At 42.1% G+C, this 15,071-nt stretch overlaps 1 protein-coding gene across 1 annotated transcript; it reads right to left on the bottom strand.

Annotated features, from left to right (window-relative positions):
* Positions 1-258: 258 nt before the first annotated feature.
* On the bottom strand, positions 259-2,648 carry LOC107159502 (Bardet-Biedl syndrome 7 protein-like; the record flags this gene model as incomplete). The annotated part of the gene is given in 3 exon segments (XM_015506097.2): positions 259-1,337; positions 1,339-2,493; positions 2,496-2,648. Coding segments are annotated over 3 exon segments (2,217 nt in total), but the record flags the coding sequence as incomplete, so codon positions are not given.
* Positions 2,649-15,071: the final 12,423 nt, after the last annotated feature.

The raw sequence follows: 15,071 nt of genomic DNA, 5'->3' as shown, positions 1-15,071 counted from the left end.
TTTAGCAAGTTAACTGGTTATAAGACTGGCTTTGAAAAAACATGTATATATATATATATATATACATACATATACATATACATACAAAATATATTAGTTATATATACTGTAGCAACAATCAGAAAATGAAATTTTAAAAATAGTATTTAAAATATCAAAAATATCAATAAAGGCTAACCTAACAAAACCACAACTGAAAATATAGCAAAACTTCTGAAATTGAAAAGAAAATGCAAGACTTCTTTTTGTGTGTGTGTGTGTGTTTTAAAAATAAGACTTTATTTTTAAACAGTTCCATCTTTCAAAAGAAATAGAAGCTTAAAGTCAATGTATCTCAAATATATTTAGTTATTTCAAGCTGGCTTGTAATTTGGCTTTAACATTTTGTTTAAAAGACCACTTCTTTGGGACTTTGCCCTGTTTATCTTTCATGCAGCATCAAAGAAAGCAATCAATGCATTTTGATCATAACTGTCCAGAATCTGCAACAGGAGAGGTACTTTGGTTTTCACATTGGTGCCTTTGAACTTAAACTTATCTATGAAAAGATCGGTGATCATACCGTAGAGCCTTTCGAGGTGTGCAGGCTGCTTCTTGTATTCTTCCTGTAGGTGGTCAGCCTCCTCTAGGATACAGCGGTACTCTGGTATCAGGAAGTTTGTGTTTCCTTCATGAACTTGCAATTCCTTCAGAGCATCGATCAGCTGCACCTTCTTGGCCAGGAGGAGCTGGTATTCCAGCTTTGGGTGGATCAGCATTAAAGTGTGTCTGACGGATACTTCATTTATCTCGTATGATATGTTGAGGTTAATTTTCCTTTTTGTAGCTTCTTTAGAAAGCACATCTTTTAGGATGGATATTGTAGAAATGTTGTCAGATTTAAAAACTCCTTCTCCTTTTCTGTAGACACTCTCCAGCTGGGTGTCCAGGAAGGTGTTCTGGAAGTGGAAGGTCACGCACTCTCCTGCTGGAGGCTTCTCCGGAACCTCAGGCAGGCAGAACACCACCCAGGAGTGGACCTCAGCGAAGCTGAACTGGCCTGTCAGCGTCAGGGTGTTCATGGGTCTGCTGTGGTCAATGCAGTGCGTCCTCTGATGGAGAGAGAGGGGCCTGATGTGGTACTGGCGCACCTGGCAGGTTTTGGGCTGGATTCTTGGAGTCACATAGGCTTGAAGTGTGCCATACTGGCCTTCGATGGAGAGGATCTTCAGTTCCAGCCGTGTGGTATTTGCTTGGCAGCGGTAAGTGGCGAGAAGAAAGTTGTCATTTGACTCGGAGTCGCAGCTGCTGAAGCTGACAACTGCAGAGTTCTTATCCACATCAAGCAGATCTATGGGGGACATCGCTCTGTATTAAGACGTTGTCTATTGCGGTCTGCACCTCTAGGATGAGGCTGTAGCTGGCATCATCTTTATTTAATGTGAACTTGTCATTTATGCTAAATGGAGGTGCTGCTGATTTTGCTTTGCTTGACTGAGAAGACTGCTGATAGTTCTCTCTTTCCTGTAGCACCTTATACTGCAGATGTTCCAACTCATTCCGTAAAGAAGAAATTTTACTCTGCATCTCCTGATTGATCTTGAGCTCTTCTCCTGGTCCACTTTCCTTATGAACAGGCTCAGTTGTCAGACCTGTGACCCAGCCTGAGTAGGTGGACACCACGATTTCATCATAACCGTCTTTCCCTACACAACCACCTTGGATGGACGTAACACTCTCAGACAATGCCAGATCAAATCGCAGAACAGGCTCCTCTGTGTTATCCAGGCTGTACACTTCCACCATTCCATCATCTCTCCCAACAAGTAAATCTTTAACCCCATCACCCATAATATGGAAGCTGTCAATACACAAAATACCTCCCCGCTTTCTCTCATTTCCAACTTCCCACTTGTGCACTGGCTTGGATGTGGTGATCTGAATAAGCCCGAGCTTCCCATCTGCTGTTCCAAACAAGAGGTCTTCCCCAGAGTTGCCTCCGTTTCCATTGTGCAGTGCTAAGACAGCAGGTGGGCCAGGAACTTCAATTTCATACATCACATCAGAACCCTGTAAAACCCTGAGCACTCTGTCCTGGCAGGCCAAGATGGGTGTAATCTGAGGTACTCTTTCCACTGGAAGGCAGATGACATCATTGATTTTGTCTTCAGAAAGGTAATAATGTTGGTCTTTGCAGTCACAATAATGATTATAGATGTAACTTGCGCTGAGAAAGAGGTCAGAGCCAGATATGTGCATAGCTTTAATGCTCTCAGTGAGGTTCGTTTCAAAAGAGAGGAACTGTTTTCCTCTCTTGGTGAAGCCTCTAATCTCAGATCCTGCAGCAATAAAGATTTTCTCCTGAGGTGTATTAAGAACCCCTCCCAGCTCCAGTCGGGCAATCTTCTGCCCTGGTAAGGTCTTGAATACTGTCACTGCTTCTCCTTTCTTCATGCCAAAGCACAGGACTACTCCATCATGATCTCCAATAACCACCTTCTGTGCCGCTCTGCTCTATGTCTTGACGCAGGAAGTAGCTTCATAGTCTTCTGCGAGGTCACTCCCACCTGTGAATAATCCGCCCGGTTTAAAACCAGATCTATGCCGGCTGCGGAGGGCGGCAGGGACTCCGACCGCAGCCTCGGGGGGCCCCACAGGCCGCCGCGCCCTCAGCGGTACCCGCCCGGGCTCAGCTCCGCCAGGGACTCGGCAGCTTGGCGCGGGGCGGCGGCGGCGGCGGCGGCGGCGGCGGCGTGACCTAGACTTCTTCATAGCCAAAACAAAAATTAGTGATATTAAAATATCTACAATAAATTCAACTTAAGCATGTCCATAAATTGAAAGTGTCAATATTGTTACTACATCTATTCTTCCAAAATTAATGTGTGTATTTTAGGTAATACTAATAAAAAATTCCAGCTTTTTGGTATGAAATAATTTTTTAAAAATTATTCATAAATTGATTATGAAAATGCCAATGACCTAGAATAGCAGTTATGGTTTTGAACAAGAGGAATAAATTAGAAAACATATACTACCAGTTTTCATTAACAACTTTTGGTATTGGTACAATAATAAACTAACAGGACACTAGGACAGGGTAGTGTAGAGGACTTTCACATATATGATGATTTATCATACATGTTCCACTACATCTCAAGTAAAGAGGGGAAGATGTGTTTTCAATGAAAATGATGTTGAACAAATTTTATATATAATTATCTAATTGTCAACTGGTTCTCCACTCCCCTTGCTACATAATTTTTTTTAGGTGGATCATAGACATAAAAGTGAAAAGTGAAACTGTAGATATATGAAAGAAAATGTAGGAAAATATTTTATGACCTTAAATTAGGGAACGAGGTCTCAAACTGAGCATAAAAAAAATCACAATTTTTAAAAAAACAAAAAATTACTCTTGGTCAAAATAAAGAACTTCTATTCATCAAAGTACATGACTTAGAGAATAATACGCAAGATTTGAAAGCCAGCCTCAGCAAAAATGAGGCACTAAGCAACTCAGTGAAACCCTGTCTCTAAATAAAATACAAAATAGGGCTGGGGATGTGGCTTAGTGGTTGAGTGCCCCTGAGTTCAATCCCCAGTACCAGGAAAAAAAAAAATGCAAGCTGTGTGGGAAGATTCTATTTGTAATACAAATATCTTTTTTTTTAACTCACAAAATTAAGTACACACAGTGGTTTATTGTTAATGTATACATCTAAAAAATCAAGTTATATACATTGTAGAAAAGTGTTTTCTGAGAAAAATATTTCTTCCAGTTGGAAAATTCTTCTAATCCAGTTCAGTGTCCATCTGTATCAGGGTCCACCTATGTACTGTTCTCTACTGAGGGGCCTTAGGAGGACCCTTTGAAGTGGGCAGATGGCTCCATGGGCTTTCTTCTGGTTGTGTTTAATGTTATTTCACACTAGTATATTTAGGGGTGCCACTTCCACTCAACAGATTGTACTCATTTCTCACACGTTTCACTCACTAATTCATCAACCTCTGAAGGGTCACTTTGTGTCCCCTTGGTCAGCCAATCATCTTCATGACAAGATTGTTGACGAGTCCTTCATTAACTTTACTTACTTCTCCTGAGAGAACAGAACAGAGTTCACTGGCAGCTTCCACTTTCCAAAGCACCAAACATATCACGCTTTTTCAATTTTGTCACCAGTGCAAGACGACTACAGTAAGCAACACATGCTAAGGCTTCCTGTTCAAATTTGCTGATTGCCACTGTTCTGATACCCTTTCCTGTAGTCATCCAGTCCTTCTTCTCTGTTTATTTAGGCAGGGAGAGCAGAGCTTGGCATCCAGGCACCCTACCAGGGCAGAGGGGGCAGCACCCAGAGGGCAGAAGCAGAGGGCATCACAGACTGCCTGCTGCCACCCTAAAGCCTCTCCCTTGCCTTGTTCTCAAGGGACCCTGATAGCCAGGGAGGGCCTGGGCCTTTCTGTGATTTTTTTTTTTTTAATGTAATACATATATCTTAAAAATACCTTGCATTGAAAATGAAGTATCCTACAAATGAACAAAAAGCCAGAGTCCCTTGGGTTAAAGAAGGGTATTCATAAAGTCAATAAGAACCTGAAAGAGTTGCAACGTTATTAGTTGATGAGGATATGTAAATTAGACCCCAAATGAGATAACAGTACACACTAGAACCAGGATGTTACAGTTTGAATCTTGACTATCCATCATAAATCAATATGATAAAGGATTGGTCCCCAGGGTGGTGCTACTAGGAGATGATAAACCTTTGAGCACTGGGGTCTTGTAGGAGGTCGGTAGATTAGTAGGGGTGGGCCCTACTAATCTGAAAGGGACTACAGGCCAGGGCCTCTTTGCCTCCTTCTCCAGTTTATGACGAAAGCAAGTTTGTTCCACTACTTATTCCTGCCAGGCTATGCTGTCTCCTCCCTGGCTCAAAGCAGCAGAGCCCATCAGTCGTGGACTGGACCCTCCAAATCTGTGAGACAAAACAAACCTTTTCTTTTTATAAGTTCGTTCTCTTAGGCATTGCATTTGGGAAAAGAAAGCAACTAGCACATCAGCCATGGCTCCTTATCACTCCATTAAAAGGGCCAAATCATGGGGATGCGATATCATCCCCATCCCCTAATCCAAAGGACACTCTTCAGTGCTTATGTCATTTTGACCTGCTAACTATGCTCCTCTTATTGAAAGCTTTGCCTAAGAGATTTATCTGTTTAATGATATTTAGCTGGACATTGTCGGGAGCTGCCTTATAGGAGCCAAGCACCCTTAGCCTAGAGTGGTGGAGGTGTGGGGACTGGCTTATGCTGGGGTGGTGGCTGCCCCTGGAAGCAGGTGGACCCACCTCTGCTCATCAGGGGAGCAAGGCTCTGGGAGTGGGCATTTCCTAATAGGAGTGGGCTGCCTTCTTGTTCCTTTGTAATACTACCCTCTACCTTTTATGGATGGAATGTTCTATCCAATGGCTCCCCACAATAAATAGAGCTTCAGGACATGCCCTCCCTGTGTCTCCCCCACCTCCAGTGCTTGCCCACCTTGTGGGAGTTTACAGCTGAAGGCGGAGAACCCGTCCTGAAATGCCCCAAGAAAAACGTATTTTCTGTGTCTGTGTGATCTATTCGTGCCCACCCCAATTCACCCGAGTGACCCTGGTTCTGTAGCCTGCATGGGATGAAGGATACAGGACATTATTGTTTTTCATTTTTGGATGAAAAACAGCTGATTGATCTGGTCTCCAAGGTTGGCTTTTTTTTTTTTTGTCTATTTCCAAATAATACTGCTTTGAGCAAGATGATCATGTCAGTTCAGTGGAGGTGAATTAGGAACAAAGCACCAAGCAGCCTGAGCACAGGAAAGAAACATCAATCAGGCACCCATGGAAATGCCTGTCAATCAGCAGGGTCTTCTGGCCAATCCTGGATTTCAGCCAGTTCCCCCCACCAACTCTAGCAGGACAAGGGACTCTAAAAATACTTTTTCCTGTCCCAAGCCCTTCCCTTCCTGCTGCAAGCTTCATAAAATTCCAGTCCAGTGAAGCTCCCACGTGGTTTCTCCTCAGACCTTTCTTCTGTCCACTCTGTTGGTCTGATTTGAGTTCCACCCTGGAGTGACATCTCAAATAAAGCCTGTTCGGAGGCCTTTCTAAATGTGCCTCCTTTGGTTACCTCCCATTGCCTGACCTCACAGTAAGTTTGAGAGAAGTCCCCCAAACACAGAGAAATCCTCAGCAAATGAGCAAAACCTTGTCTCAAAACTAAAAAAAGAAAAAGGACCAGAGATATAGCTCAGTGCTAAATTGCCCCTGGGTTGGATCCTATTCCTTAAAAAATTTTTAAAAAGAAAACAATAGTAAACTTAGACCTGTATAGCATTTACCTTTCTAAGGAAAACTTAATCAGTCCCTCTGACATTGTGTAGCCAAAGAGAACTTGTACTGCACTGATTTGAAAAATGCAGACACAGGGCTAAAATGATGAATGATGAGGAGGTGCTGGGGACTAGTGGGATGGGGAGAGGGAGTGGTTATGGAACCTGATTCAGGAAAATTCTCAAGAGTTCTGAGAATGTACTTCATGCCAATAAACTGAATCTTGTAAAAATCAATAAAATCTTCAATTTTAAAAGAAAGTAGTTTTACTGAAAATATAAATACATGAAAGAAAAATAAGGAAAAAATGACAGGGAAGGATATGGGCATCTTAGTTGTGAACAGGTATAAGGGGGCACTCAGTGGGTGCTGCTAGCTGAGGGGTCACCAGGACCTGCTGGCCTGGATCTGCCACCGCAGGTGTTTCTGGCTCCAACTCTCTCTCAGGTGGTGGAGGTAGTGGAACAAGCATCAAATGTGGCCCTGAAGCTGCAAGAGGAATAAAAGTCACCAACTATCCCTGTTCCTTACAGAGACAAAATGCTTTATATGGCCTTTCAGAAAGCTCCACACACAAACCCACCCTTTGGAAGTGTTCCCAGAATGCAGCAGATAATGCCAGCTCTGCTTCTCATTGCTCCTGCCCCACCCCTGTTTCTGGAAGATCTGCTATGCATGTCCAGTCTGTTTAACCCCCTCCTGCTTACACTGAGCACCCCAGTGTCTTCAAGTTCAGCTTCATTATTCTTCAGCTCAGGATTCTTGAACAAGGCCAGAACCATGCAGGCTTGATGCACCATGTGGTGGCCCGTCACAGTGACCTGATTCTAAGTATTATCAGATGGATAGTAAAGCAAGTGTAAATTAAGGGGTGAGGAGACCATCCTAGAAGAAGGGGAGCAGCAGCCTGAGAGGCCTGGCCTTTTCTAACATGAGGTCAGTTTTCTTGGCACCCCACTGTTCAGAGGAGCAGGCTGAGGCTGAGAGAGGTGCAGGGCCAGTTCCGGGACTCCTCTTTATGTGACCCTGTCACCCTGGGTATGGCTTACCTTCCCAATATTATGTCCAGCTTCTGTTGGGTGGAGGAACTTAAGATGGTGGACATGGAAGAGGGGTAGTCATCTAAGAAGGCTGGCTCCAGGGTCTCCACCAGGTTCCCCAGGGAGTTTGCCTGGAACACACATACCATGCTGATTTCATCCACCTCTGCAGCCACCTCTCCCTTCTGGGGTGGGACATTGAGGAGACACAGAGTCAGAGGCCAAACTGTGACCCTCCAAGCATGTCTGAGGCTGGTATTCATTGCAAAATGCAAAGCCCATAGCAGTTTGTTTCTGAGGGGAACAGGAGAGCCCCAATATAATGGCTGGCAGAATTCAAAGTGGAATTCCTGAGGGAATAGTTAGAAACTTAGGCAGGTTCAGGCCATTTTGTTTGTTAGCTGATAAGAAGTTCCTGCATTAGGAGCATTATATCATGAGTCCCAAGAGAGCATCACCTTCCATGAGAAAACAGGCTTATCAAAGACAGGAGGGTCCTGAGGTGAGGGCACCCAGGACAACATTTTCTGCGGCACCATTGAAATGGCTCCAGGAGAGGATGAGGTCCTGGTCCCACAGCTTTGGAAGTTTGAATGGCTATGGGAACTGGCTCCACAAGGAATTGTTGAAGCCCATGGGGCCACAGCTCCTGTTCTCAGAGTCTGGGCTGTGATTCTTGAGACAGCAAGTGAAAGAAATAAACCAACTGGCAAAGAAAGGAACCAAGTGTTAAGAGTCCCCTGACATTCTGGCTGATCAGAGCCCAACTAATCCTGATGATGTGTAAGACTTGGAGAGTATGTGGAAGGACAGTTGGGCTACTGCCAACAGGACACCTGGGTCTAGGAGTTATAGTCAGTTGGATGGCAGAATGCAAAATCATCAAAAAATGGAAGTAAAATAGTGTTAGTGTTGCTGTTCTGATGTTGTCACTAATTTGGGGATAGTGACCTTGCATCAGGCTAAAGCTAAGGCTGGCAGAGAGGGTGCTGATGGGCAAGGACTTGGTACTCAGGTTCCTCGTGGTGTTAGACTATGTCCATCCATCTCCCGGCCCCACGAGGAAGGTGGTCAGGGTGGTGTCTTGGCTCTGAGTCCCCTGTGTTCTTTTTTAGGCCCTGACTATGGAGTACCCTCTGCTCCCATACCCATAGTGTGGCCCAGCTCCTTCCCAGTGGTGCCCAGCCCCGCCTCTTCTTCCATCAATTTGGTGATGATGTTCCTGCTCCACCTCTCCTTGATGAGACCCTGTGGAGAGCATGTGTGGACGCTAGCAGTGAGAACCAGGCCCTGCTTGGACTTTTTTTTCAGACTGTTTCTGCCCCTTGTGACCTTCTGTTTCCCAATAATCATACAGACCCTGTGTCTGAGATTTCTACCCTGGGATGACAGTATATGACACCAAGGACCCAGGATAAAGCCTAGAAATTCCCATTTCCCACCTCCAACCCTGTCCTGCGATGACCATGATAGGACATCAAACTCACCGTCTCCAACTAGCTGCTCCTACCTCAGGTTCTAATTCCTCCAAACTCAGGAGGAAGATGTGCAGGGGTACTCATGACGGTGATCTGTTCTGTGTATGCTGAAGGAATAATTTCAGTCAAATGCTACAAATGGCACTCGGAGAGTGGGAGAACTCAAATTTTATTTTTACACTCATGGGCCCAGAGGAGATCAGACTCCAAATTCTGTGCCCCCAACCCCAGTTTCTCACAACATTTGTAGGCTATCTGGTCTACTCTATATGATAGAAGGCTATGTGCTGGGTTTCTAGTGGGAAGATATATTTGGAAGCAGAGTGTGATAAGGGGAGAAAATGGCTATTCTCATAGGCCAGATCTCTTGTCTTGGGGCAAAGCCTCAAAAGGAGCTATATTTATGCTTCAAAGGGGAGTAGTGAGATTCCTAGAGTTAGTTATTTATAACCCAAAAGGTAGGGACCTATCATTAATTAGGTTTCCTGAGAAAGCACTGACAGGAATTGAAGGGGAACTCACCTTTCCCCAGGCACTAGTTTTTCTTATAACCAGGCCTAGTTTTGCCACAAATCACATTCCCCCCACCTGATGAACTTTAAACTCTTTTAAGGGGTATCATCTCTGTCCATATACTCAAAGCTAAGCTGCTGGTAACTCTGGAGGCCCATTTCAAATTTCATGGCCTCTAAGTGGGAGGAGATAAAGTGGGTCAGCATGTTAAGAATACAGGGGCCAAACAGGAGTGTCAGGAGGAGCCCAGGGAGGTGTCCATCCAGCAGTGGGAGCTAGGAAGCCCAGCTACCATATTGCTCCAGAGCTCCAAGAGTTAGCTAATTCCTGTCTCTTTTTTGTCACCTGCTCTCAGTTGCTCTCAACTGTTGAACCTCATCCCTGACAATCCCTGAGTGGTTTACATAAGAACAGAATTCCTCATTTAAAAAGAGGCAAAGTCCTCCCTTTCTAGCTGTTATCAAATCTAGCCGTCTTCAGTTTTGTAAGACTACTGAGAAGGAGAAGTCTAATTGGTCTTGTATGGCCACTAGCTTGATGTCATCTGCTGTGTCCCTGGATAATTGATTATAGAAACTAGCCTCAGATGTGTAGGTGGTGGATTTATCAGTATCAACTGCCTCTTTAACTGGAGAGTGTTGTTTCCACGGGCCTATTCCTGCAACTTTAATGGCAGTGGGAGAGGTTAATATGATAATATGGGGTCCCCACTGTTAGGTTGCAGTAGCTCCTTCTTCCAGTTTTAATCCATACAGAGTCTATGGCTGGTGTGGGTGCACCTAGTGTCTGTGTGATAGGGGACCCCTCTTGTGAACATCTCTAGATGTCTGGTGAAGAGTCTTTCCTAAGGCCTGGAGCTGTTGGGACAGGCTAAGCTCATCTATCTGATGAGGATCTACACTTAGTTTTTTTTTTTTTTTTATTGCAGGTGGGGGTGTCCCAAAAAGGATCTCAAACAGGGATACGTTGTGTTCCCAGGTGTACAGTGGGCCTGTAGGAGAGCTTTAGGGAGGAGATCTACACATGAAATCCCTGTTTCCTGACAGAGTTTAGCAATGGTGTGGTTCATCCATTCAACTTTCCCTGAACCCTATGGTCAGTAGGTGGCATGTAGCTTCCCTTTGATTCCCAATATTAGGTGATGCCCTGGATAACTTCCTGATGAAGGTGGGCCCATTGTCTGACTTAAAGGACAGGAGCAGGCCATATTTGGGGATTATTTCTTTTAACAGATCTTTGGTCACTTCTCAGGCCAATTCTGTTTGGGTGGGTATGGCCTCCACCCATCCAGTATCAGGATCCCTTGCTTGGTTTGACTGGTCTAGCTGCTGGTTAGCTTTGTTTGGGGCACAAATTACACACCTCTGGCTTACTGAACTGAATGAAAATGAAAAGAGCACTTCAAAATTTGTGATAAGCCATTGAAGTCTACCTAGGAAGAAATCTGTAGAACTAAACACTTGAATTAGAAAAAAACTTTCTTTATTTTCTTTCAGTCATGTTTTGTAGTTTCCAGAAGTTTTTCACCTGCTTGGTTAAATTTATTTCTAGGTGTTTTATTCACACACACACACACACACACACACATTTTTAAAATTTATTTATTCTAATTTGTTATACATGACAGCAGAATGCATTTCAATTCATAATACACATATAGAGCACAATTTTTCATATCTTTGGTTGTACACAAAGTAGAATCACACCATTTGTGTCTTCATACATGTACCTAAGGTAATGATACCCATCTCATTCCACCGTCTTTCTTACCCTCATGTCCCCTCCTTTCCCCTCCCTTCCCTTTGCCCTATCTAAATTTTCTCCATTCCTCCCATGGCCCCCCATCCCAATTATGGATAAGCATCCACATATAAAAAAAATTGGCATTTTGTTTTTTGGGATTGGCTTACTTCGCTTAGCACAATATTCTCCAACTCCATCCATTTACCTGAAAATGCCATGATTTTATTCTCTTTTAAGCTGAGTAATATTCCATTGTGTATATATACACCACAATTTCTTTTTACATTCATCTACTGAAGGGCATCTAAGTTGGTTCCACAGTTTAACTATTGTGAATTGTGCTACTATAAACATTGAGGTGGCTGTGTCCCTATAGTATGCTGTTTTTAAGTCCTTTGGGCATGAACTGAGGAGTGGGATAGCTAGGTCAAATGGTGGTTCCATTCCCAGTTTTCCAAGGAATCTCCATACTGCTTTCCATATTGGCTAAACCAATTTGCAGTCCCACCAGCAATGTATGAGTGTGACTTTCCCCCCAACATCCTCGCCAAAACTTATTGTTATTTGTATTCTTAATTAGCTACCATTCTCACTGGAGTGAGATAAAATCTTAGAGTAGTTTTTCATTTCTCTAGTTGCTAGAGATGTTGGACATTTTTTCATATATTTGTTGATTGATTGTATATCATCTTCTGAGAAGTGTCTATTCAGTTCTGTGGCCCATTTATTGATGGGTTATTTGGTTTTTTGTTTTTTGGTGTTAAGATTTTTGAGTTCTTTATATATTCTAGAGATTATTGCTCTATCTGATGTGCATGTGGTAAAAATATGCTCCCATTCTGTAGGCTCTCTTATCGCCTCACTGGTTGTTTCTTTTGCTGAGAAGAAGTTCTCAGTTTGAATCCATCCCATTTATTGATTCTTGATTCTATTTCTTGTGCTTTAGGAGTCTTATTAAGGAAGTGAGGGACTAATTTGACATGATAAAGTTTTGGGCCTCCTTTTTCTTCTCTTAGGTTCAGGGTTTCTGGTTTAATTCCTAGGTCCTTGATCCACTTTGAGTTGAGTTTTGTGCATGGTGAGAGATAGACGCTTACTTTCATTCTGTTGCATATTGATTTCCAGTTTTCCTAGCACCATTTGTTGAAGAGGCTATCTTTTCTCCAATATATGTTTTTTGCTCCTTTGTCTAATCTGAGAAAACTGTATTTATATGGGTTTATCTCTGTGTCCTCTATTCTGTACCATTGGTCTACCAGTCTATTTTGGTGCCAGTACCCTGCTGTTTTTGTTACTTTTGCTCTGTAGTTTAGTTTAAGGTCTGGTATAGTGATGCCACCTGCTTCACTCTTCTTTCTAAGGATTTCTGTAGCTATTCTGAGTCTCTTATGTTTTCCAGATGAATTGCATGACTGCTTTTTTTATTTGTATGAGGAATTGCATTGGGATTTTGATTGGATTTGCATTAAATCTGCATGGTGCTTTTGCTAGTATGGTCATTTTGACAGTATTAATTCTGCCTATCCAAGAGTAAAGTAGATCTTTCCATCTTCTAAGGTCTTCTTTAATTTCTTTCTTTAGCATTCTGTAGTTTTCATTGTAGAAGTCTTTCATTAAGTTGATTCCCATGTATTTTATTTATTTTTTGAAGCTATTGTAAGTGGGATAGTTTTTCTAGTTTCTCTTTCAGAGAATTTCTCACTGATGTACAGAAATGCCTTTGATTTATGGTTTTGTATCCGGCTACTTTGCTGAATTTATTTATTAGTTCTAGAAATTTGTGGTGGAATATTTTGGATCTTCTAGTATAGAATCATATAGTCAGCGGATAGTGATAATTTGAGTTCTTATTTTCCTATCTATATCCCTTTAATTTATTTTGTCTACTTGCTCTGGCCAGTGTTTCAAGAACTATGTTAAATAGAAGTAGTGCAAGAGGGTATCCCTGTTTTGTTCCAGTTTTTAGAGGGAATGCTTTCAATTTTTCTCCATTTAGAATGATGTTGTCCTGGGGCTTAGCATAGATAGCTTTTACAATGTTGAGGTATGTTCCTATTATCCCTAGTTTTTCTAGTGTTTTGAACATGAAGGCGTGCTGTATTTTGTCGAATGCCTTTTCTGCATCTATTGAGATGATCATATGATTCTTATCTTTAAGTCTATTAATGTGATGAATTACATTTATTGATTTCCGTATGTTGAACCAACCTTGCATCCCTGTATGCAAGGTGCACTTAATTATGGTGCACTATCTTTTAATATATTTTTTATTCAATTTTCCAGATTTGTATTGAGAATTTTACATCTATGTTCATTAGATATTGGTCTTAAGTTTTCTTTCTTTGTAGTGTCTTTGTCTGGTTTTGGAATCAGGGTGATATTGGCCCCATAGAATGAGTTTGGAAGTGTTCCCTCTTTTTCTATTTCATGGAGTAATTTGAGGAGTATTGATATTAGTTCTTCTTTGAAGGTCCTGTAGAACTCAGCTGTGTATCCATCTTGTCCTGGGCTTTTCTTGTTTGGTAGGCTTCTGATGTCATCTTCTATTTCACTGATTGAAATTGATCTGTGTAACTTGTATATATCATCCTGATTTAGTTTGGGCAAATCATATAACTCTAGAAATTTGTCAATGCCTTCAATATTTTCTATTTTATTGGAGTAAAAATTTTCAAAATAATTTCTAATTATCTTCTGTATTTCTGTAGTGTCCATTATGATATTTCTTTTTCCATCATGGATGGTAGCAATTTGAGTTTTCTCTCTCCTTCTTTTTGTTAGCATGGCTAAGGATTTATCAATTTTATTTTTTCTAAGAACCAACTTTTTGTTTTGCCATTTTTCCCAATTGTTTCTTTTGTTTCAACAACATTGATTTCAGCTCTGATTTTAATTATTTCCTGTCTTCTGATTTTGGTGTTGATTTGTTCTTCTTTTTCTAGGGCTTTGAGATGTAATGGTAGGTCATTTATTTGTTGGCTTTTTATGCTTTTAAGGAATGGACTCCATGCAATGAACTTTCCTCTTAGTACTGCCTTTATAGTGTCCCAGAGATTTTGATATATTGTATCAGTGTTCTCATTTAACTCTAAGAATTTTTCAGTCTCCTCTTTGACATCTTTTGCAACTCATTTTTCATTCTATAGCATAATTATTTATTCTCCAGGTGTTGGAGTAGCTTCTATTTTTAATTTTATCATTGATTTCTAATTTCATTCTATTATGATCTGATAGAATGCAGGGTTCTCGCCAGTTGCCTGCACTGACAATTTGAGCTGGGTTCAAAATAGCTGGCTGCAATATTAAACTAAGAAAACAGTGAAGTGCTGGGAGCCATTAGCCAAGTAGGTATGACAATTTCCTTGCCAGCGTACCCCATGTCGCTGACATTTTGCAGTGACATTGAATGTAGTTGACCTTGCTCAAGGACCAGGGCGGATTAGGGTGTTCCCGGTTTAACATAATCGTGTTTAGGGCGTTCCCAGTTTAGGTTCCAGGTTTAAGGTTTAAGATTATTCCTGCTGGGAATAGGGCATATCCTGCTGCCTGAGTTCCCCTTGAGTTCTCACGGGATTTAGACAGTATATTTTGGGAGACAGAAGCCCAGTGAAGGTGAATTTGGGAGAGAACGTGGATTTGGGCAGAGAACGTGGATTTCCCCAGAACGTGATTGTAGACGGCTGGTGTGAGTTCGAGAATAAAGAGTTGCTGTTTGAATCTACAAGCTGTGTGGTGGCTCGTGATTTTGTGCCCAGCCAGACTGCGGCATTTGGTGGCCCGTACGGGGAACTTCTGAAGCTCGGAGGTAAGTGAAATTGCTTGCCCCTGAGGGAAGGCGAGAGAATGGGTGATCACGTCAAAAAACAATGTGTTCCTGTTGTGATTTATTTTGTTTTTTTACGTGATAACCCATTCTTTCGCCTTCCCTCAGGGGCAAGCAATTT

This window comes from Marmota marmota, unplaced genomic scaffold (assembly GCF_001458135.2).
Source record: "Marmota marmota marmota unplaced genomic scaffold, marMar, whole genome shotgun sequence".
Taxonomy (NCBI): domain Eukaryota; kingdom Metazoa; phylum Chordata; class Mammalia; order Rodentia; family Sciuridae; genus Marmota; species Marmota marmota.
This window is presented reverse-complemented; position numbering and strand designations above follow the sequence as displayed.